We start from the raw sequence: 23816 nt of genomic DNA on the forward strand, positions 1-23816 counted from the left end.
CCTGGTATCCTGTATACTGTAAGCCCTACCACCCTGGTATCCTGTATACTGTAAGCCCTAGCACCCTGGTATCCTGTATACTGTAAGCCCTAGCACCCTGGTATCCTGTATACTGTAAGCCCTACCACCCTGGTATCCTGTATACTGTAAGCCCTACCACCCTGGTATCCTGTATACTGTAAGCCCTCCTGGTATCCTGTATACTGAGCCCTAGCACCCTGGTATCCTGTATACTGTAAGCCCTAGCACCCTGGTATCCTGTATACTGTAAGCCCTAGCACCCTGGTATCCTGTGTAAGCCCTACCACCCTGGTATCCTGTATACTGTAAGCCCTAGCACCCTGGTATCCTGTATACTGTAAGCCCTAGCACCCTGGTATCCTGTATACTGTAAGCCCTAGCACCCTGGTATCCTGTATACTGTAAGCCCTATCCTGTATACTGTAAGCCCTACCACCCTGGTATCCTGTATACTGTAAGCCCTACCACCCTGGTATCCTGTATACTGTATACTGTAAGCCCTAGCACCCTGGTATCCTGTATACTGTAAGCCCTACCACCCTGGTATCCTGTATACTGTACCTGTATACTGTAAGCCCTAGCACCCTGGTATCCTGTATACTGTAAGCCCTAGCACCCTGGTATCCTGTATACTGTAAGCCCTAGCACCCTGGTATCCTGTATACTGTAAGCCCTAGCACCCTGGTATCCTGGTATCCTGTATACTGTAAGCCCTAGCACCCTGGTATCCTGTATCCTGTATATCCTGTATACTGTAAGCCCTAGCACCCTGGTATCCTGTATACTGTAAGCCCTAGCACCCTGGTATCCTGTATACTGTAAGCCCTAGCACCCTGGTATCCTGTATACTGTAAGCCCTACCACCCTGGTATCCTGTATACTGTAAGCCCTACCACCCTGGTATCCTGTATACTGTAAGCCCTAGCACCCTGGTATCCTGTATACTGTAAGCCCTAGCACCCTGGTATCCTGTATACTGTAAGCCCTAGCACCCTGGTATCCTGTATACTGTAAGCCCTAGCACCCTGGTATCCTGTATACTGTAAGCCCTAGCACCCTGGTATCCTGTATACTGTAAGCCCTACCACCCTGGTATCCTGTATACTGTAAGCCCTACCACCCTGGTATCCTGTATACTGTAAGCCCTACCACCCTGGTATCCTGTATCCTGTACTGTAAGCCCTACCACCCTGGTATCCTGTATACTGTAAGCCCTAGCACCCTGGGGTATCCTTATACTGTAAGCCCTAGGCTGGGTTTCTGTACAGCACTTTGAGATACCCTGGTATCCTGTATACCTGTAAGCCCTACCACCCTGGTATCCTGTATACTGTAAGCCCTAGCACCCTGGTATCCTGTATACTGTAAGCCCTAGCACCCTGGTATCCTGTATACTGTAAGCCCTACCACCCTGGTATCCTGTATACTGTATACTGGTATCCTGTATACCCCCTAGCACCCTGGTATCCTGTATACTGTAAGCCCTAGCACCCTGGTATCCTGTATACACCCTGGTATCCTGTATACTGTAAGCCCTACCCCTGGTATCCTGTATACTGTAAGCCTGGTATCCTGTATACTGTAAGCCCTACCCCTGGTATCCTGTATACTGGTATCCTGTATACTTACCACCCTGGTATCCTGTATACTGTAAGCCCTAGCACCCTGGTATCCTGTATACTGTAAGCCCTACCACCCTGGTATCCTGTATACTGTAAGCCCTACCACCCTGGTATCCTGTATACTGTAAGCCCTACCACCCTGGTATCCATCCTGGTATCCTGTATACTGTAAGCCCTAGCACCTGGGGTTTTACTGTATACTGTACCCACTTTGGTATCCTGTATACTGTAAGCCCTAGCACCCTGGTATCCTGTATACTGTAAGCCCTAGCACCCTGGTATCCTGTATACTGTAAGCCCTAGCACCCTGGTATCCTGTATACTGTAAGCCCTAGCACCCTATCCTGTATACTGTAAGCCCTACCACCCTGGTATCCTGTATACTGTAAGCCCTACACCCTGGTATCCTGTATACTGTAAGCCCTAGCACCCTGGTATCCTGTATACTGTAAGCCCTACCACCCTGGTATCCTGTATACTGTAAGCCTACCACCCTGGTATCCTGTATCCTGTTAGCCCTACACCCTGGTATCCTGTATACTGTAAGCCCTAAGCCACCTGGTATCCTGTATACTGTAAGCCCTAGCACCCTGGTATCCTGTATACTGTAAGCCCTAGCACCCTGGTATCCTGTATACTGTAAGCCCTAGCACCCTGGTATCCTGTATACTGTAAGCCCTAGCACCCTGGTATCCTGTATACTGTAAGCCCTACCACCCTGGTATCCTGTATCCTGTAAGCCCTACCACACCTGTATACTGGTATCCTGTATACTGTAAGCCCTACCACCCTGGTATCCTGTATCCTGTAAGCCCTACCACCCTGGTATCCTGTATACTGTAAGCCCTAGCACCCTGGTATCCTGTATACTGTAAGCCCTACCCCTGGTATCCTGTATACTGTAAGCCCTACCACCCTGGTATCCTGTATACTGTAAGCCCTAGCACCCTGGTATCCTGTATCCTGTAAGCCCTAGCACCCTGGTATCCTGTATACTGTAAGCCCTAGCACCCTGGTATCTGTAAGCCCTAGCACCCTGGTATCCTGTATACTGTAAGCCCTAAGGTATCCTGTATACTAGCCTACCACCCTGGTATCCTGGTATCTGTATACTGTAAGCCCTACCACCCTGGTATCCTGTATACTGTAAGCCCTACCACCCTGGTATCCTGTATCCTGTAACTCCTACCACCCTGGTATCCTGTATACTGTAAGCCCTACCACCCTGGTATCCTGTATCCAGTAAGCCCTACCACCCTGGTATCCTGTATCCAGTAAGCCCTACCACCCTGGTATCCTGTATACTGTACACCCTACCACCCTGGTATCCTGTATACTGTAAGCCCTACCACCCTGGTATCCTGTATACTGTAAGCCCTAGCACCCTGGTATCCTGTATCCTGTAAGCCCTAGCACCCTGGTATCCTGTATACTGTAAGCCCTAGCACCCTGGTATCCTGTATACTGTAAGCCCTAGCACCCTGGTATCCTGTATACTGTAAGCCCTAGCACCCTGGTATCCTGTATACTGTAAGCGCTACCACCCTGGTATCCTGTATACTGTATACTGTAAGCCCTACCACCCTGGTATCCTGTATCCTGTAAGCCCTACCACCCTGGTATCCTGTATCCTGTATACTGTAAGCCCTACCACCCTGGTATCCTGTATCCGTGCTTTTACACCTGCATTGTTTGCTGTTTGGGGTTTTAGGCTGGGTTTCTGTACAGCACTTTGAGATATCAGCTGATGTACAAAGGGCTATATAAATAAATTTGATTTGATTTGATATCCTGTAAGCCCTACCACCCTGGTATCCTGTATACTGTACGCCCTAGCACCCTGGTATCCTGTATACTGTAAGCCCTAGCACCCTGGTATCCTGTATACTGTAAGTCCTACCACCCTGGTATCCTGTATACTGTAAGCCCTACCATCCTGGTATCCTGTATACTGTACGCCCTAGCACCCTGGTATCCTGTATACTGTAAGCCCTAGCACCCTGGTATCCTGTATACTGTAAGCCCTACCACCCTGGTATCCTGTATACTGTAAGCCCTACCACCCTGGTATCCTGTATACTGTAAGCCCTAGCACCCTGGTATCCTGTATACTGTAAGCCCTAGCACCCTGGTATCCTGTATACCTTAAGCCCTAGCACCCTGGTATCCTGTATACTGTAAGCCCTAGCACCCTGGTATCCTGTATACTGTAAGCCCTACCACCCTGGTATCCTGTATCCTGTAAGCCCTACCACCCTGGTATCCTGTATACTGTAAGCCCTACCATCCTGGTATCCTGTATACTGTAAGCCATACCACCCTGGTATCCTGTATACTGTAAGCCCTAGCACCCTGGTATCCTGTATCCTGTAAGCCCTAGCACCCTGGTATCCTGTATACTGTAAGCCCTAGCACCCTGGTATCCTGTATACTGTAAGCCCTAGCACCCTGGTATCCTGTATACTGTAAGCCCTACCACCCTGGTATCCTGTATACTGTAAGCCCTACCACCCTGGTATCCTGTATCCTGTTAGCCCTACCACCCTGGTATCCTGTATACTGTAAGCCCTAGCACCCTGGTATCCTGTATCCTGTAAGCCCTAGCACCCTGGTATCCTGTATACTGTAAGCCCTAGCACCCTGGTATCCTGTATACTGTAAGCCCTAGCACCCTGGTATCCTGTATACTGTAAGCCCTACCACCCTGGTATCCTGTATACTGTAAGCCCTACCACCCTGGTATCCTGTAACTCCTACCACCCTGGTATCCTGTATACTGTAAGCCCTACCACCCTGGTATCCTGTATACTGTAAGCCCTACCACCCTGGTATCCTGTATCCAGTAAGCCCTACCACCCTGGTATCCTGTATACTGTACGCCCTACCACCCTGGTATCCTGTATACTGTAAGCCCTACCACCCTGGTATCCTGTATACTGTAAGCCCTAGCACCCTGGTATCCTGTATCCTGTAAGCCCTAGCACCCTGGTATCCTGTATACTGTAAGCCCTAGCACCCTGGTATCCTGTATACTGTAAGCCCTAGCACCCTGGTATCCTGTATACTGTAAGCCCTAGCACCCTGGTATCCTGTATACTGTAAGCGCTACCACCCTGGTATCCTGTATACTGTATACTGTAAGCCCTACCACCCTGGTATCCTGTATCCTGTAAGCCCTACCACCCTGGTATCCTGTATCCTGTATACTGTAAGCCCTACCACCCTGGTATCCTGTATCCGTGCTTTTACACCTGCATTGTTTGCTGTTTGGGGTTTTAGGCTGGGTTTCTGTACAGCACTTTGAGATATCAGCTGATGTACAAAGGGCTATATAAATAAATTTGATTTGATTTGATATCCTGTAAGCCCTACCACCCTGGTATCCTGTATCCTGTATACTGTAAGCCCTAGCACCCTGGTATCCTGTATACTGTAAAGCTGTTTTACATTTGTTCTATTTGAACCCTTTTTCTCCCCAATGTCCTGATATCCAGTTTCAATCCAATTACAATCTTGTCTCATCGCTGCAACTCCCCAACGGGCTCGGGAGAGGCGAAGGTCGAGTCACGCGTCCTCCAAAACATGACCCGCCAAACCGCGCTTCTTAACACCTGCCTGCTTAACCTGGAAGCCAGCTGCACCAATGTGTCGGAGGAAACACTGTTCAACTGACAACCGGAGTCAGCCTGCAGGCGCCCGGCCCGCCACAAGAGCGCGATGAGCCAAGTAAAGCCCCCCCCCCCGGTCAGACCCTCCCCTAACCCGAACAACGCTGGGCCAATTGTGCGCCGCTCTATGGGACTCCAGGTCATGGCCGGTTGTGACACAGCCTTGGATCAAACGTTGGTCTGTAGTGACACCTCAAGACTGCGATGCAGTGTCCTAGACCGCTGTGATACAGCCTGGAATGGAACCTGGGTCTGTAGTGACTCCTCTAGCTCTGTGATGCAGTGTCCTAGACCGCTGTGATACAGCCTGGAATGGAACCTGGGTCTGTAGTGACTCCTCTAGCTCTGTGATGTAGTGCCTTAGACCGCTGTAATACAGCCTGGAATAGAACCTGGGTCTGTAGTGACTCCTCTGGCTCTGTGATGCAGTGTCCTAGACCGCTGCGCCACTCGGGAGGCCTACATTTATCTAACTCTATAATTCCATTGTTTTGCAGAAGAGCCAATGAGCTCCCTCTCTCGCTCTCTCCATGGTCTGTCTGTCTGTCTCTCTCTCTGTGTCTGTCTGTCTATCTGTCTGTCTGTCTGTCTCTCTCTCTCTCTCTCTCTCTTTCTCTCTCTCTCTGTCTGTCTGTCTGTCGCTCTCTATATGTCTCTCTCGCTCTATCTTTCTCTCCATCTTTCACCCTGTCTCTCCCATAGACACACTGCCCTCACTGTGACTCTCCCTTCCTGTTTATGTGTGTGTGTTGTGTGTGTGTATGCGTGCGCATGCGTTTAACTTTGTGTGCGAGTGTATGACTGATGCCCTATGATTAGGCTGTGCTTTGCCTGTCTGATGTTGATGAGATGTGAGTTAGATGACAGAGGTGATACTGGGAAAAAAAGGCCTCTCTCCTGGCTATGATTAGAACAGGCTGGTCTTGTATTCATGCTACAGCACGGTTGTAGCTAGCATATCCTAGCTGCTGTCTGGCCCTCCTACCAGCACACACATCATTACAATAGCCTAGCTAACACACTGCTGGCCCCCCTCATCAGAACTAGAACAGACTCAGTCGGGCTGGCTCTACTTTTACCTCAGAGGAGAACTCAGCTTTATATAAAACATTTAGTTTTCTTTAATTTACCTGATGAGGTTCATTCAGACCACAGCTACAAGGGAGACACATCAAGACACAACAAACAAGCATAAGCAATATACATGATTAAAATGAAAATTTCCAGGTAATCTACAGTTGAAGTCTGAAGTTTGCATACACTTAAGTTGGAGTCATTTATACTCGTTTTTCAACCACTCCACAAATTTCTTGTTAACAAACTATAGTTTTGGCAAGTCGGTTAGGACATCTACTTTGTGTATGACACAAGTCAATTTTACAACAATTGTTTACAGACAGATTATTTCACTTACACTTCACTGTATCACAATTCCAGTGGGTCAGAAGTTTACATACACTAAGTTGACTGTGCCTTTAAACAGCTTGGAAAATTACAGAAAATGATGTTACGGCTTTAGAGGCTAATTGACATCATTTGAGTCAATTGGAGGTGTACCTGTGGATGTATTTCAAGGCCTACCTTCGATCTCAGTGCCTCTTTCCTTGACAAAATATATAACGAAAACACAAAACACTATGACCAAGGCGTGACAGTACGGGGGTGGCAGCATCATGTTGTGGTGGTGCTTTGCTGCAGGAGGGACTGGTGCACTTCAGAAAATAGATGGCATCATGAGGAAAAATTATGTGGATATATTGAAGCAACATCTTAAAGCTTGGTCGCAAATGGGTCTTCCAAATGGACAATGACCCCAAGCATACTTCCAAAGTTGTGGCAAAATGGCTTAAGGACAACAAAGTCAAGGTATTGGAGTGGCCATCACAAAGCCCTGAACTCAATCCTATAGAAAATGTGTGGGCAGAACTGAAAAAGCGTGTGCGAGCAAGGAGGTCTACAAACCTGACTCAGTTACATCAGCTCTGTCATGTGGAATGGACCAACATTCACCCAACTTATTGTGGGAAGCTTGTGGAAGGCTACCTGAAATGTTTGACCCAAGTTAAACAATTTAAAGGCAATGCTACCAAATACTAATTGAGTGTATGTAAACTTCTGACCCACTGGGAATGTGATGAAAGAAATAAAAGCTGAAATAAATCATTCTTTCTACTATTATTCTGACATTTCACATTGTTAAAATAAAGTGATGATCCTAACTGACCTAAGACAGGGAATCTTTAGTAGGATTAAATGTCAGGAATTGTGAAAACTGAGTTTAAATGTTTTTGGCTAAGGTGTACGTAAACTTCCGACTTCAACTGTATCGATTTCGTCAACTGTTTCTGAATGGAATATTCTCACCTTTTAGATTTCTAAAGGGTTTACTGTGTCAGGTTATGGTTACCCCTAACCCCTGAGCTAAACCAGGATGTGGGTGCTGTTTATCATGCCTCTGCTCAGATGTTTCCTCCATGCCCTCCCTGTTCCTAATCACAACATAGCCTTGAGAAAACACACACACAAACATACACACAGCCTTGAGAACACAGCACAGACTTCCCTCCTTCAGACTCTGATCACATGAACTCTCCTTACACTGCCTCTATTCGCCCCTCTCCCTTAGGAATTCTGGGAAGTCTGTGGCTCCTGAAAGATCGGTTCACAAACATCCATGAAGGAATAGTATTCTCTGCCTGACCTTAGCCTTTCTGATCAAGGGCCCTATAGAAGTTCCATGAACCATCTATTCATAACATCCTAAAGATGAATGTCCCTCAATATACTTCTCAAGGCCATGTTCTCACTGCTCACAGATTCCAAGATGTTACACATCAATGTAAGGTAAATGTCCAGCCCTGTGAGTAAATAGCCAGAACACATGGGTCCTTTTCTTGTCATATCTTGGTACTTGGTAAGTCTCTTGGAACTTCAGTCGTCTCATTGATGCTGTTTGTTTGTGTTGTTGTTAATGACCAGGTATGAGACCACCTCCAGTGAGGAGGAGTCGAGCGGGGAGGAGAAGGAGGAGGCCGAGGAGGTGGACAGCTCTGAGCCTGAGGAGATGCAGGAGGATCAGGGGAAGGAGGAGGAGCAGGAGGAGGAAGCTGGAGAATCCCAGGGCCAGGGAGAGGACACTGCCACAGGAGAGATGGCCCAGGGAGCAGGCCCTCAGGCTGGGGAGACAGAGGGCCAGGGAGACCCTCAAGACCCAGAGTCCAGCCAGGCACTCCTGGAGGAGCAGCCAGAAGCAGGGTGAGACAGGACTTCTTTATCAAGGTTCTTATCTTTTGCAGAAAATGTCCATCTCAGTGGAGGTCTTCTGAAATGACATTAACTGTGAATAAACCATCTGCAAAGAAAATATACAGTTAGCCGAACAAGTATAAATGGCCCCTCTATTCAGACCCCTCTCATCCCACAGAGGTCTCCTTATGGCAGCCTAAGTCCATCCTTCATCCCCAATGTGTCTACTCTAGTCTCTGATGTCAGACACACAATCCAGGTCTTTGTTCAGGTGAGGGCCAGCTGCATCCTGCCTGGAGCCTTCAGTGTAGAGCCTTCGGTCTAGAGTCTTCAGGGCAAATGAGAGCAGAATGAGAGGTGCTGAGTGAAACATTAATACAAAAGCAGTCTTCTGCTGGGGCCCGGCCCTATAATGGTCTGGCCCCAAGAGCTGACCCCTTCCGCTGCGTGCACACACACACACACACACACACACACACACACACACACACACACACACACACACACACACACACACACACACACACACACACACACACAGAGTGAGGCATGATTCAGTGACAGGGAGGATGTGTGGGATATGTTGACGTCTCAGAACAGGCCCTCGGGGGGTTTGCTTCTAATGCTGATCTACTGTATGACTATCACAAGGCCTGACATCTTTTGAAACACTTCATTTCCCGACTACCATTTATTATAATTAACTCGACCATTGCAGCACTACTAAAATATGTCTGTCTTATGAATTGTTAGGAAAGGTGACTAAATATTATGTTATGTTATGAAAGGTGACTAAATGTTATGTTATGAAAGGTGACTAAATAGTATATTATGTTATGAAACGTGTCTAAATGTTATGTTACGTAATGAAAGGTGACTAAATATTATGCTATGAAAAGCGACTAAATGTTATGTTATGAAAAGTGTCTAAATGTTATGCTATATTATGAAAGGTGACTAAATATTATGTTATTAAAGGTGACTAAATGTTATGTAAGGTGGCTAAATATTATGTTATGAAAGGTGACTAAATGTTATGTTATGAAAGGTGGCTAAATATTATGTTCTGAAAGGTGACTAAATGTTACGTTATGCTATGAAAGGTGACTAAATGTTATGTAAGGTGACTAAATATTATGTTCTGAAAGGTGACTAAATGTTACGTTATGCTATGAAAGGTGACTAAATGTTATGTAAGGTGGCTAAATATTATGTTATGAAAGGTGACTAAATGTTATGTTATGCTATGAAAGGTGACTAAATGTTATGCTATGTTATGAAAGGTGACTAAATGTTATGTAAGGTAGCTAAATATTATGTTATGACAAGTGGCTGAATGTAATATTATGTTCACAAAGGGAGACGATAGATAAGGACTTCATGGAGGCGTGTCACTACATTAAGGATCGTATGGCAGAGGTGGCAACCCCTGATAAAGAAATGGTAAGAACATTTCCCCTCTAAAGTCGAAACAGTATTGCATGAGGTTGGTTGCCATCCTTGTCACATAATGTGATCCCCGGCCTGTGCGGGACTCCGACCCCACCAGTCTTCACACTATAAACCCTCCATCTGTCTTCCAGCTCCACTATGTCCCTCCATCTGTCTCCCAGCTCCACTATGAACCCTCCATCTGTCTCCCAGCTCCACTATGTCCCTCCATCTGTCTCCCAGCTCCACTATGTCCCTCCATCTGTCTCCCAGCTCCACTATGTCCGTCCATGTGTCTCCCAGCTCCAATATGAACCCTCCATCTGTCTTCCAGCTCCACTATGAACCCTCCATCTGTCTCCCAGGTCCATTATGAGCCCTCCATCTGTCTCCCAGGTCCACTATGTCCCTACATCTGTCTCCCAGCTCTACTATGAACCCTCCATCTGTCTCCCAGCTCCACTATGTCCCTCCATCTGTCTCCCAGCTCCACTATGAACCCTCCATCTGTCTCCCAACTCCACTATGTCCCTCCATCTGTCTCCCAGCTCCACTATGTCCCTCCATCTGTCTCCCAACTCCACTATGTCCCTCCATCTGTCTCCCAGCTCCACTATGTCCCTCCATCTGTCTCCCAGCTCCACTATGTCCCTCCATCTGTCTCCCAGCTCCACTATGTCCCTCCATCTGTCTCTCAGCTCCACTATGAACCCTACATCTGTCTCCCAGCTCCACTATGAGCCCTCCATCTGTCTCCCAGCTCCACTATGAACCCTCCATCTGTCTCCCAGCTCCACTATGTCCCTCCACCTGTCTCCCAGCTCCACTATGAACCCTCCATCTGTCTCCCAGCTCCACTATGTCCCTCCATCTGTCTCCCAGCTCCACTATGTCCCTCCATCTGTCTCCCAGCTCCACTATGAACCCTCCATCTGTCTTCCAGCTCCACTATTAACCCTCCATCTGTCTCCCAGCTCCACTATGAACCCTCCATCTGTCTCTCAGCTCCACTATGAACCCTCCATCTGTCTCCCAGCTCCACTACACCCCTCCATCTGTCTCCCAGCTCCACTATGAACCCTCCATCTGTCTCCCAGCTCCACTATGTCCCTCCATCTGTCTCCCAGCTCCACTATGTCCCTCCATCTGTCTCCCAACTCCACTATGTCCCTCCATCTGTCTCCCAGCTCCACTATGTCCCTCCATCTGTCTCCCAGCTCCACTATGTCCCTCCATCTGTCTCCCAACTCCACTATGTCCCTCCATCTGTCTCCCAGCTCCACTATGAACCCTACATCTGTCTCCCAGCTCCACTATGTCCCTCCATCTGTCTCCCAGCTCCACTATGAACCCTCCATCTGTCTCCCAGCTCCAATATGAACCCTCCATCTGTCTCCCAGCTCCACTATGAGCCCTCCATCTGTCTCCCAGCTCCACTATGAACCCTCCATCTGTCTCCCAGCTCCACTATGAGCCCTCCATCTGTCTCCCAGCTCCACTATGAACCCTCCATCTGTCTCCCAGCTCCACTATGAACCCTCCATCTGTCTCCCAGCTCCACTATGAGCCCTCCATCTGTCTCCCAGCTCCACTATGAACCCTCCATCTGTCTCCCAGCTCCACTATGTCCCTCCACCTGTCTCCCAGCTCCACTATGAACCCTCCATCTGTCTCCCAGCTCCACTATGTCCCTCCATCTGTCTCCCAGCTCCACTATGAACCCTCCATCTGTCTTCCAGCTCCACTATTAACCCTCCATCTGTCTCCCAGCTCCACTATGAACCCTCCATCTGTCTCTCAGCTCCACTATGAACCCTCCATCTGTCTCCCAGCTCCACTACACCCCTCCATCTGTCTCCCAGCTCCACTATGAACCCTCCATCTGTCTCCCAGCTCCACTATGTCCCTCCATCTGTCTCCCAGCTCCACTATGTCCCTCCATCTGTCTCCCAGCTCCACTATGTCCCTCCATCTGTTTCCCAACTCCACTATGTCCCTCCATCTGTCTCCCAGCTCCACTATGAACCCTCCATCTGTCTCCCAGCTCCACTATGTCCCTCCACCTGTCTCCCAGCTCCACTATGAACCCTCCATCTGTCTCCCAACTCCACTATGAACCCTCCATCTGTCTCCCAGCTCCACTATGTCCCTCCATCTGTCTCCCAGCTCCACTATGAACCCTCCATCGGTCTCCCAGCTCCACTATGAACCCTCCATCTGTCTCCCAGCTCCACTATGAACCCTCCATCTGTCTCCCAGCTCCACTATGTCCCTTCATCTGTCTCCCAGCTCCACTATGAACCCTCCATCTGTCTCCCAGCTCCACTATGTCCATCCATCTGTCTCCCAACTCCACTATGTCCCTCCATCTGTCTCCCAGCTCCACTATGTCACTCCATCTGTATCCCAGCTCCACTACGTCCCTCCATCTGTCTCCCAGCTCCACTATGAGCCCTCCATCTGTCTCTCAGCTCCACTATGAACCCTACATCTGTCTCCCAGCTCCACTATGTCCCTCCATCTGTCTCCCAGCTCCACTATGTCCCTCCATCTGTCTCTCAGCTCCACTATGAACCCTACATCTGTCTCCCAGCTCCACTATGTCCCTCCATCTGTCTCTCAGCTCCACTATGAACCCTACATCTGTCTCCCAGCTCCACTATGTCCCCTCCATCTGTCTCCCAGCTCCACTATGTCCCTCCATCTGTCTCCCAGCTCCACTATGTACCTCCATCTGTCTCCCAACTCCACTATGTCCCTCCATCTGTCTCCCAACTCCACTATGTCCCTCCATCTGTCTCCCAGCTCCACTATTTCCCTCCATCTGTCTCCCAACTCCACTATGTCCCTCCATCTGTCTCCCAGCTCCACTATGTCCCTCCATCTGTCTCCCAGCTCCACTATGTCCCTCCATCTGTTTCCCAACTCCACTATGTCCCTCCATCTGTCTCCCAGCTCCACTATGAACCCTCCATCTGTCTCCCAGCTCCACTATGTCCCTCCACCTGTCTCCCAGCTCCACTATGAACCCTCCATCTGTCTCCCAACTCCACTATGAACCCTCCATCTGTCTCCCAGCTCCACTATGAACCCTCCATCTGTCTCCCAGCTCCACTATGTCCCTCCATCTGTCTCCCAGCTCCACTATGAACCCTCCATCGGTCTCCCAGCTCCACTATGAACCCTCCATCTGTCTCCCAGCTCCACTATGAACCCTCCATCTGTCTCCCAGCTCCACTATGTCCCTTCATCTGTCTCCCAGCTCCACTATGAACCCTCCATCTGTCTCCCAGCTCCACTATGTCCGTCCATCTGTCTCCCAACTCCACTATGTCCCTCCATCTGTCTCCCAGCTCCACTATGTCACTCCATCTGTATCCCAGCTCCACTACGTCCCTCCATCTGTCTCCCAGCTCCACTATGAACCCTAGCTTCAACCCTAAACCTAACCCTAGCTTCAACCCTCAACCCTCAACCTAACCCTACCTTCAACCCTCAACCTAACCCTAGCTTCAACCCTCAACCTAACCCTAGCTTCAAACCCTCAACCTAACCCTAGCTTCAACCCTCAACCTAACCCTACCTTCAACCCTCAACCTAACCCTAGCTTCAACCCTCAACCTAACCCTAGCTTCAACTCTCAACCTAACCCTATCTTCAACCCTCAACCCTCAACCTAAACCTAACTTCAACCCTCAACCTAACCCTATCTTCAACCCTCAACCTAACCCTAGCTTCAACCCTCAACCTAACCCTAGCTTCAACTCTCAACCTAACCCTATCTTCAACCCTCAACCTAACCCTACCTTCAACCCTCAACCGAACCCTAGCTTCAATCCTCAACCTAACCCTACCTTCAACCCTTTAACCTAACCCTAGCTTCAAACCTCAACCCTCAACCTAACCCTACCTTCAACCCTCAACCGAACCCTAGCTTCAACCCTCAACCCTCAACCTAACCCTACCTTCAACCTAACCCTAGCTTCAACCCTCAACCTAACCCTAGCTTCAACCCTCAACCCTCAACCTAACCATAGCTTCAACCCTCAACCTAACCCTAGCTTCAACCCTCAACCTAACCCTAGCTTCAAACCTCAACCCTCAACCTAACCCTACCTTCAACCCTCAACCTAACCCTAGTTTCAAACCTCAACCCTCAACCTATCCCTAGCTTCAACTCTCAACCCTCAACCTAACCCTAGCTTCAACTCTCAACCTAACTTTACCCTTGTTTCCCCCTTTTTATAGAGTCTTGTGATGGTGTTGTACCAGGAGTGGTTCCATGTGTCTCAATGTTTGTCATCTCTAATAGTGTGTGTGCTCTCTCCCTGTCTTCAGAGACACATCCTGACCGTGTTGTACCAGGAGTGGTTCCGTGTGTCCAGTCAGAAGGACTCAATGGCCGACACTGTCACCCTCTACCTGAGAGAGGTGGGCATCGCCACGCCAACCCTCCTGCGTTACATCGTAAACCTGGCTGATGGTAACGGCAACACAGCGCTCCACTACAGCGTGTCCCACTCCAACTTCCCTGTGGTCAAACTGCTGCTGGACACTGGTATGGGATATTCATCCACCTTTCTACAACACACTGGTATGATATGTTTCTACAACACACTGGTATGGGATATTCATCCACCTTTCTACAACACACTGGTATGATATGTTTCTACACCTTTCTACAACACACTGGTATGATATGTTTGTACACCTTTCTACAACACACTGGTATGATATGTTTCTACACCTTTCTACAACACACTGGTATGATATGTTTCTACACCTTTCTACAACCCTCTCACTCTCCACTATCTCACACCCCCTTTTTATCAGTCCCTACTCCCTGCCTCAACCCTTTTTTACTGAAACGATATTTATGGCTTTCTCACGTTTGTTCTGAAACCAATAGTGAACAAGACTTGGAGTGTGTCAATGCCAGATTTGTCTCTGATCGAATGCAGAGGTGCAAAAAGTACTCAATTGTCACACTTCAGTAAAAGTGAAGATGTCTTAATAGAAAATGACTCAAGTAAAAGTGAAAGTCTCCCAGTTAAATATTACGTAAGTATCAAAAGTGAATGTAATTGCTAAATTATACTTAAATATCAAAAGTAAAAGTATAAATCATTTCACATTCTTTATATTAAGCAAACCAGATTGCACAATCTTCTCGTTTTTTAAATGTATGGATAGCCAGGAGCACACTCCAACACTCAGACGTAATTTACAAATGAAGCATCTGATCAGAGCCAGTAGGGATGACCAGGGATGTTCTCTTGATAAGTGCTTGAATTGGGCCATTTTCCTGTCCTGCTAAGCATTCAAAATGTACTGAGCACTTTTTGTTTTCAGGGAAAATGTATGTATTATTTTCTTTAGGAATGTAGTGGAGTAAAAGTAAAATATAAATAGTAAAGTAAAGTATGGGTACCCCCAAAAAATACCTAAGTAGTACTTAAAATAATAGTTTTACTTAAGTACTTTACACCACTGACCCAATGCCATATATGGTCTATGTGTGTGTGTGTGTGTGTGTGTGTGTGTGTGTGTGTGTGTGTGTGTGTGTGTGTCTGTGTGTCTGTGTGTCTGTAGGTCTGTGTGAGGTGGACACCCAGAACAAAGCAGGCTACACAGCGGTGATGCTGGCCTCTCTGACAGCTGCTGATGGATCAGACGACATGGAGGTGGCTCTACAGCTACTGAGACAGGGAGATGTCAATGCCCAAGCCAGCCAGGTACACACAACATGTACTCTATCTCATTGTACACTCACACACTAACACTGAACCACTACTCATTGTATATTCCCTCTGGTATGCAGTCACAGACTGTATATTCACTTTAGCATGCAGTCACAGACTGTATATTCACTCTAGCATGTAGTCACAGACTGTATATTCACTCTAGCAGTCAGTCACAGACTGTATATTCACTCTAGCATGCAGTCAGTCACAGACTGTATATTCACTCTAGCAGTCAGTCACAGACTGTATATTCACTCTACCATGTAGTCAGTCACAGACTGTATATTCACTCTAGCATGCAGTCAGTCACAGACTGTATATTCACTCTATTAGTCAGTCACAGACTGTATATTCACTCTAGCATGTAGTCAGTCACAGACTGTATATTCACTCTAGCAGTCAGTCACAGACTGTATATTCACTCTAGCATGTAGTCAGTCACAGACTGTATATTCACTCTAGCATGTAGTCAGTCAAAGACTGTATATTCACTCTAGCAGTCAGTCACAGACTGTATATTCACTCTAGCATGCAGTCAGTCACAGACTGTATATTCACTCTAGCATGCAGTCACAGACTGTATATTCACTCTAGCATGCAGTCAGTCACAGACTGTATATTCACTCTCGCATGTAGTCAGTCACAGACTGTATATTCACTCTATTAGTCAGTCACAGACTGTATATTCACTCTAGCATGCAGTCAGTCACAGACTGTATATTCACTCTAGCAGTCAGTCACAGACTGTATATTCACTCTAGCAGACAGTCACAGACTGTATATTCAATCTAGCAGTCAGTCACAGACTGTATATTCACTCTAGCAGACAGTCAGTCACAGACTGTATATTCACTCTAGCATGCAGTCAGTCACAGACTGTATATTCACTCTAGCATGCAGTCACAGACTGTATATTCACTCTAGCATGTAGTCAGTCACAGACTGTATATTCACTCTATTAGTCAGTCACAGACTGTATATTCACTCTAGCATGCAGTCAGTCACAGACTGTATATTCACTCTAGCAGTCAGTCACAGACTGTATATTCACTCTAGCAGACAGTCACAGACTGTATATTCAATCTAGCAGTCAGTCACAGACTGTATATTCACTCTAGCAGACAGTCAGTCACAGACTGTATATTCACTCTAGCATGTAGTCAGTCACAGACTGTATATTCACTCTAGCATGCAGTCAGTCACAGACTGTATATTCACTCTATTAGTCAGTCACAGACTGTATATTCACTCTAGCATGTAGTCAGTCACAGACTGTATATTCACTCTATTAGTCAGTCACAGACTGTATATTCACTCTATTAGTCAGTCACAGACTGTATATTCACTCTAGCATGTAGTCAGTCACAGACTGTATATTCACTCTATTAGTCAGTCACAGACTGTATATTCACTCTAGCATGTAGTCAGTCACAGACTGTATATTCACTCTAGCATGCAGTCACAGACTGTATATTCACTCTATTAGTCAGTCACAGACTGTATATTCACTCTAGCATGTAGTCAGTCACAGACTGTATATTCACTCTAGCAGTCAGTCACAGACTGTATATTCACTCTAGCATGTAGTCAGTCACAGACTGTATATTCACTCTAGCATGTAGTCACAGACTGTATATTCACTCTAGCATGTAGTCAGTCACAGACTGTATATTCACTCTAGCAGTCAGTCACAGACTGTATATTCACTCTAGCATGTAGTCAGTCACAGACTGTATATTCACTCTAGCATGTAGTCACAGACTGTATATTCACTCTAGCATGCAGTCAGTCACAGACTGTATATTCACTCTAGCATGCAGTCAGTCACAGACTGTATATTCACTCTAGCATGCAGTCATAGACTGTATATTCACTCTAGCATGTAGTCAGTCACAGACTGTATATTCACTCTAGCATGTAGTCACAGACTGTATATTCACTCTAGCATGTAGTCAGTCACAGACTGTATATTCACTCTAGCATGTAGTCACATACTGTATATTCACTCTAGCATGTAGTCAGTCACAGACTGTATATTCACTCTATTAGTCAGTCACAGACTGTATATTCACTCTAGCATGTAGTCAGTCACAGACTGTATATTCACTCTAGCATGTAGTCACAGACTGTATATTCACTCTAGCATGCAGTCAGTCACAGACTGTATATTCACTCTAGCATGTAGTCACATACTGTATATTCACTCTAGCATGTAGTCAGTCACAGACTGTATATTCACTCTAGCAGTCAGTCACAGACTGTATATTCACTCTAGCATGCAGTCACAGACTGTATATCCACTCTAGCAGTCAGTCACAGACTGTATATTCACTCTAGCATGTAGTCAGTCACAGACTGTATATTCACTCTAGCATGCAGTCAGTCACAGACTGTATATTCACTCTAGCATGTAGTCAGTCACAGACTGTATATTCACTCTAGCATGCAGTCAGTCACAGACTGTATATTCACTCTAGCATGTAGTCACATACTGTATATTCACTCTAGCATGTAGTCAGTCACAGACTGTATATTCACTCTAGCAGTCAGTCACAGACTGTATATTCACTCTAGCATGCAGTCACAGACTGTATATCCACTCTAGCATGCAGTCACAGACTGTATATTCACTCTAGCATGTAGTCAGTCACAGACTGTATATTCACTCTAGCATGTAGTCAGTCACAGACTGTATATTCACTCTAGCATGCAGTCAGTCACAGACTGTATATTCACTCTAGCATGTAGTCACATACTGTATATTCACTCTAGCATGTAGTCAGTCACAGACTGTATATTCACTCTATTAGTCAGTCACAGACTGTATATTCACTCTAGCATGCAGTCAGTCACAGACTGTATATTCACTCTAGCATGTAGTCAGTCACAGACTGTATATTCACTCTAGCAGTCAGTCACAGACTGTATATTCACTCTAGCAGACAGTCACAGACTGTATATTCACTCTAGCAGTCAGTCACAGACTGTATATTCACTCTAGCAGACAGTCAGTCACAGACTGTATATTCACTCTAGCATGTAGTCAGTCACAGACTGTATATTCACTCTAGCATGCAGTCAGTCACAGACTGTATATTCACTCTATTAGTCAGTCACAGACTGTATATTCACTCTAGCATGTAGTCAGTCACAGACTGTATATTCACTCTATTAGTCAGTCACAGACTGTATATTCACTCTAGCATGTAGTCAGTCACAGACTGTATATTCACTCTATTAGTCAGTCACAGACTGTATATTCACTCTAGCATGTAGTCAGTCACAGACTGTATATTCACTCTAGCATGCAGTCACAGACTGTATATTCACTCTATTAGTCAGTCACAGACTGTATATTCACTCTAGCATGTAGTCAGTCACAGACTGTATATTCACTCTAGCATGTAGTCACAGACTGTATATTCACTCTAGCATGTAGTCAGTCACAGACTGTATATTCACTCTAGCATGTAGTCAGTCACAGACTGTATATTCACTCTAGCATGTAGTCACAGACTGTATATTCACTCTGGCATGCAGTCAGTCACAGACTGTATATTCACTCTAGCATGCAGTCAGTCACAGACTGTATATTCACTCTAGCATGCAATCATAGACTGTATATTCACTCTAGCATGTAGTCAGTCACAGACTGTATATTCACTCTAGCATGTAGTCACAGACTGTATATTCACTCTAGCATGTAGTCAGTCACAGACTGTATATTCACTCTAGCATGTAGTCACATACTGTATATTCACTCTAGCATGTAGTCAGTCACAGACTGTATATTCACTCTATTAGTCAGTCACAGACTGTATATTCACTCTAGCATGCAGTCAGTCACAGACTGTATATTCACTCTAGCATGCAGTCACAGACTGTATATTCACTCTAGCATGTAGTCAGTCACAGACTGTATATTCACTCTAGCATGTAGTCAGTCAAAGACTGTATATTCACTCTAGCAGTCAGTCACAGACTGTATATTCACTCTAGCATGCAGTCAGTCACAGACTGTATATTCACTCTAGCATGCAGTCACAGACTGTATATTCACTCTAGCATGCAGTCAGTCACAGACTGTATATTCACTCTCGCATGTAGTCAGTCACAGACTGTATATTCACTCTATTAGTCAGTCACAGACTGTATATTCACTCTAGCATGCAGTCACAGACTGTATATTCACTCTAGCATGCAGTCAGTCACAGACTGTATATTCACTCTAGCATGCAGTCACAGACTGTATATTCACTCTAGCATGTAGTCAGTCACAGACTGTATATTCACTCTATTAGTCAGTCACAGACTGTATATTCACTCTAGCATGCAGTCAGTCACAGACTGTATATTCACTCTAGCAGTCAGTCACAGACTGTATATTCACTCTAGCAGACAGTCACAGACTGTATATTCAATCTAGCAGTCAGTCACAGACTGTATATTCACTCTAGCAGACAGTCAGTCACAGACTGTATATTCACTCTAGCATGTAGTCAGTCACAGACTGTATATTCACTCTAGCATGCAGTCAGTCACAGACTGTATATTCACTCTATTAGTCAGTCACAGACTGTATATTCACTCTAGCATGTAGTCAGTCACAGACTGTATATTCACTCTATTAGTCAGTCACAGACTGTATATTCACTCTATTAGTCAGTCACAGACTGTATATTCACTCTAGCATGTAGTCAGTCACAGACTGTATATTCACTCTATTAGTCAGTCACAGACTGTATATTCACTCTAGCATGTAGTCAGTCACAGACTGTATATTCACTCTAGCATGCAGTCACAGACTGTATATTCACTCTATTAGTCAGTCACAGACTGTATATTCACTCTAGCATGTAGTCAGTCACAGACTGTATATTCACTCTAGCAGTCAGTCACAGACTGTATATTCACTCTAGCATGTAGTCAGTCACAGACTGTATATTCACTCTAGCATGTAGTCACAGACTGTATATTCACTCTAGCATGTAGTCAGTCACAGACTGTATATTCACTCTAGCAGTCAGTCACAGACTGTATATTCACTCTAGCATGTAGTCAGTCACAGACTGTATATTCACTCTAGCATGTAGTCACAGACTGTATATTCACTCTAGCATGCAGTCAGTCACAGACTGTATATTCACTCTAGCATGCAGTCAGTCACAGACTGTATATTCACTCTAGCATGCAGTCATAGACTGTATATTCACTCTAGCATGTAGTCAGTCACAGACTGTATATTCACTCTAGCATGTAGTCACAGACTGTATATTCACTCTAGCATGTAGTCAGTCACAGACTGTATATTCACTCTAGCATGTAGTCACATACTGTATATTCACTCTAGCATGTAGTCAGTCACAGACTGTATATTCACTCTATTAGTCAGTCACAGACTGTATATTCACTCTAGCATGTAGTCAGTCACAGACTGTATATTCACTCTAGCATGTAGTCACAGACTGTATATTCACTCTAGCATGCAGTCAGTCACAGACTGTATATTCACTCTAGCATGTAGTCACATACTGTATATTCACTCTAGCATGTAGTCAGTCACAGACTGTATATTCACTCTAGCAGTCAGTCACAGACTGTATATTCACTCTAGCATGCAGTCACAGACTGTATATCCACTCTAGCAGTCAGTCACAGACTGTATATTCACTCTAGCATGTAGTCAGTCACAGACTGTATATTCACTCTAGCATGCAGTCAGTCACAGACTGTATATTCACTCTAGCATGTAGTCAGTCACAGACTGTATATTCACTCTAGCATGCAGTCAGTCACAGACTGTATATTCACTCTAGCATGTAGTCACATACTGTATATTCACTCTAGCATGTAGTCAGTCACAGACTGTATATTCACTCTAGCAGTCAGTCACAGACTGTATATTCACTCTAGCATGCAGTCACAGACTGTATATCCACTCTAGCATGCAGTCACAGACTGTATATTCACTCTAGCATGTAGTCAGTCACAGACTGTATATTCACTCTAGCATGTAGTCAGTCACAGACTGTATATTCACTCTAGCATGCAGTCAGTCACAGACTGTATATTCACTCTAGCATGTAGTCACATACTGTATATTCACTCTAGCATGTAGTCAGTCACAGACTGTATATTCACTCTATTAGTCAGTCACAGACTGTATATTCACTCTAGCATGCAGTCAGTCACAGACTGTATATTCACTCTAGCATGTAGTCAGTCACAGACTGTATATTCACTCTAGCAGTCAGTCACAGACTGTATATTCACTCTAGCAGACAGTCACAGACTGTATATTCACTCTAGCAGTCAGTCACAGACTGTATATTCACTCTAGCAGACAGTCAGTCACAGACTGTATATTCACTCTAGCATGTAGTCAGTCACAGACTGTATATTCACTCTAGCATGCAGTCAGTCACAGACTGTATATTCACTCTATTAGTCAGTCACAGACTGTATATTCACTCTAGCATGTAGTCAGTCACAGACTGTATATTCACTCTATTAGTCAGTCACAGACTGTATATTCACTCTATTAGTCAGTCACAGACTGTATATTCACTCTAGCATGTAGTCAGTCACAGACTGTATATTCACTCTATTAGTCAGTCACAGACTGTATATTCACTCTAGCATGTAGTCAGTCACAGACTGTATATTCACTCTAGCATGCAGTCACAGACTGTATATTCACTCTATTAGTCAGTCACAGACTGTATATTCACTCTAGCATGTAGTCAGTCACAGACTGTATATTCACTCTAGCAGTCAGTCACAGACTGTATATTCACTCTAGCATGTAGTCAGTCACAGACTGTATATTCACTCTAGCATGTAGTCACAGACTGTATATTCACTCTAGCATGTAGTCAGTCACAGACTGTATATTCACTCTAGCAGTCAGTCACAGACTGTATATTCACTCTAGCATGTAGTCAGTCACAGACTGTATATTCACTCTAGCATGTAGTCACAGACTGTATATTCACTCTAGCATGCAGTCAGTCACAGACTGTATATTCACTCTAGCATGCAGTCAGTCACAGACTGTATATTCACTCTAGCATGCAGTCATAGACTGTATATTCACTCTAGCATGTAGTCAGTCACAGACTGTATATTCACTCTAGCATGTAGTCACAGACTGTATATTCACTCTAGCATGTAGTCAGTCACAGACTGTATATTCACTCTAGCATGTAGTCACATACTGTATATTCACTCTAGCATGTAGTCAGTCACAGACTGTATATTCACTCTATTAGTCAGTCACAGACTGTATATTCACTCTAGCATGTAGTCAGTCACAGACTGTATATTCACTCTAGCATGTAGTCACAGACTGTATATTCACTCTAGCATGCAGTCAGTCACAGACTGTATATTCACTCTAGCATGTAGTCACATACTGTATATTCACTCTAGCATGTAGTCAGTCACAGACTGTATATTCACTCTAGCAGTCAGTCACAGACTGTATATTCACTCTAGCATGCAGTCACAGACTGTATATCCACTCTAGCAGTCAGTCACAGACTGTATATTCACTCTAGCATGTAGTCAGTCACAGACTGTATATTCACTCTAGCATGCAGTCAGTCACAGACTGTATATTCACTCTAGCATGTAGTCAGTCACAGACTGTATATTCACTCTAGCATGCAGTCAGTCACAGACTGTATATTCACTCTAGCATGTAGTCACATACTGTATATTCACTCTAGCATGTAGTCAGTCACAGACTGTATATTCACTCTAGCAGTCAGTCACAGACTGTATATTCACTCTAGCATGCAGTCACAGACTGTATATCCACTCTAGCATGCAGTCACAGACTGTATATTCACTCTAGCATGTAGTCAGTCACAGACTGTATATTCACTCTAGCATGTAGTCAGTCACAGACTGTATATTCACTCTAGCATGCAGTCAGTCACAGACTGTATATTCACTCTAGCATGTAGTCACATACTGTATATTCACTCTAGCATGTAGTCAGTCACAGACTGTATATTCACTCTATTAGTCAGTCACAGACTGTATATTCACTCTAGCATGCAGTCAGTCACAGACTGTAT

General features: G+C 45.4%; 1 protein-coding gene across 1 annotated transcript in view; it reads left to right on the forward strand.

Moving 5' to 3' along the window:
• Nucleotides 1-23816, forward strand: part of kank4 (KN motif and ankyrin repeat domains 4) — a 273369-nt gene that overhangs the window by 228498 nt on the left and 21055 nt on the right. The window contains exons 7-10 of the mRNA XM_065009219.1: nucleotides 8291-8566; nucleotides 9916-10000; nucleotides 14327-14546; nucleotides 15581-15723. Of these exons, the coding sequence (XP_064865291.1) occupies nucleotides 8291-8566; nucleotides 9916-10000; nucleotides 14327-14546; nucleotides 15581-15723 (724 nt within the window). The remainder of the gene's footprint in view (nucleotides 1-8290; nucleotides 8567-9915; nucleotides 10001-14326; nucleotides 14547-15580; nucleotides 15724-23816) is intronic.

The sequence above is a fragment of the Oncorhynchus nerka genome, linkage group LG24 (genome assembly GCF_034236695.1).
Source record: "Oncorhynchus nerka isolate Pitt River linkage group LG24, Oner_Uvic_2.0, whole genome shotgun sequence".
NCBI lineage: Eukaryota > Metazoa > Chordata > Actinopteri > Salmoniformes > Salmonidae > Oncorhynchus > Oncorhynchus nerka.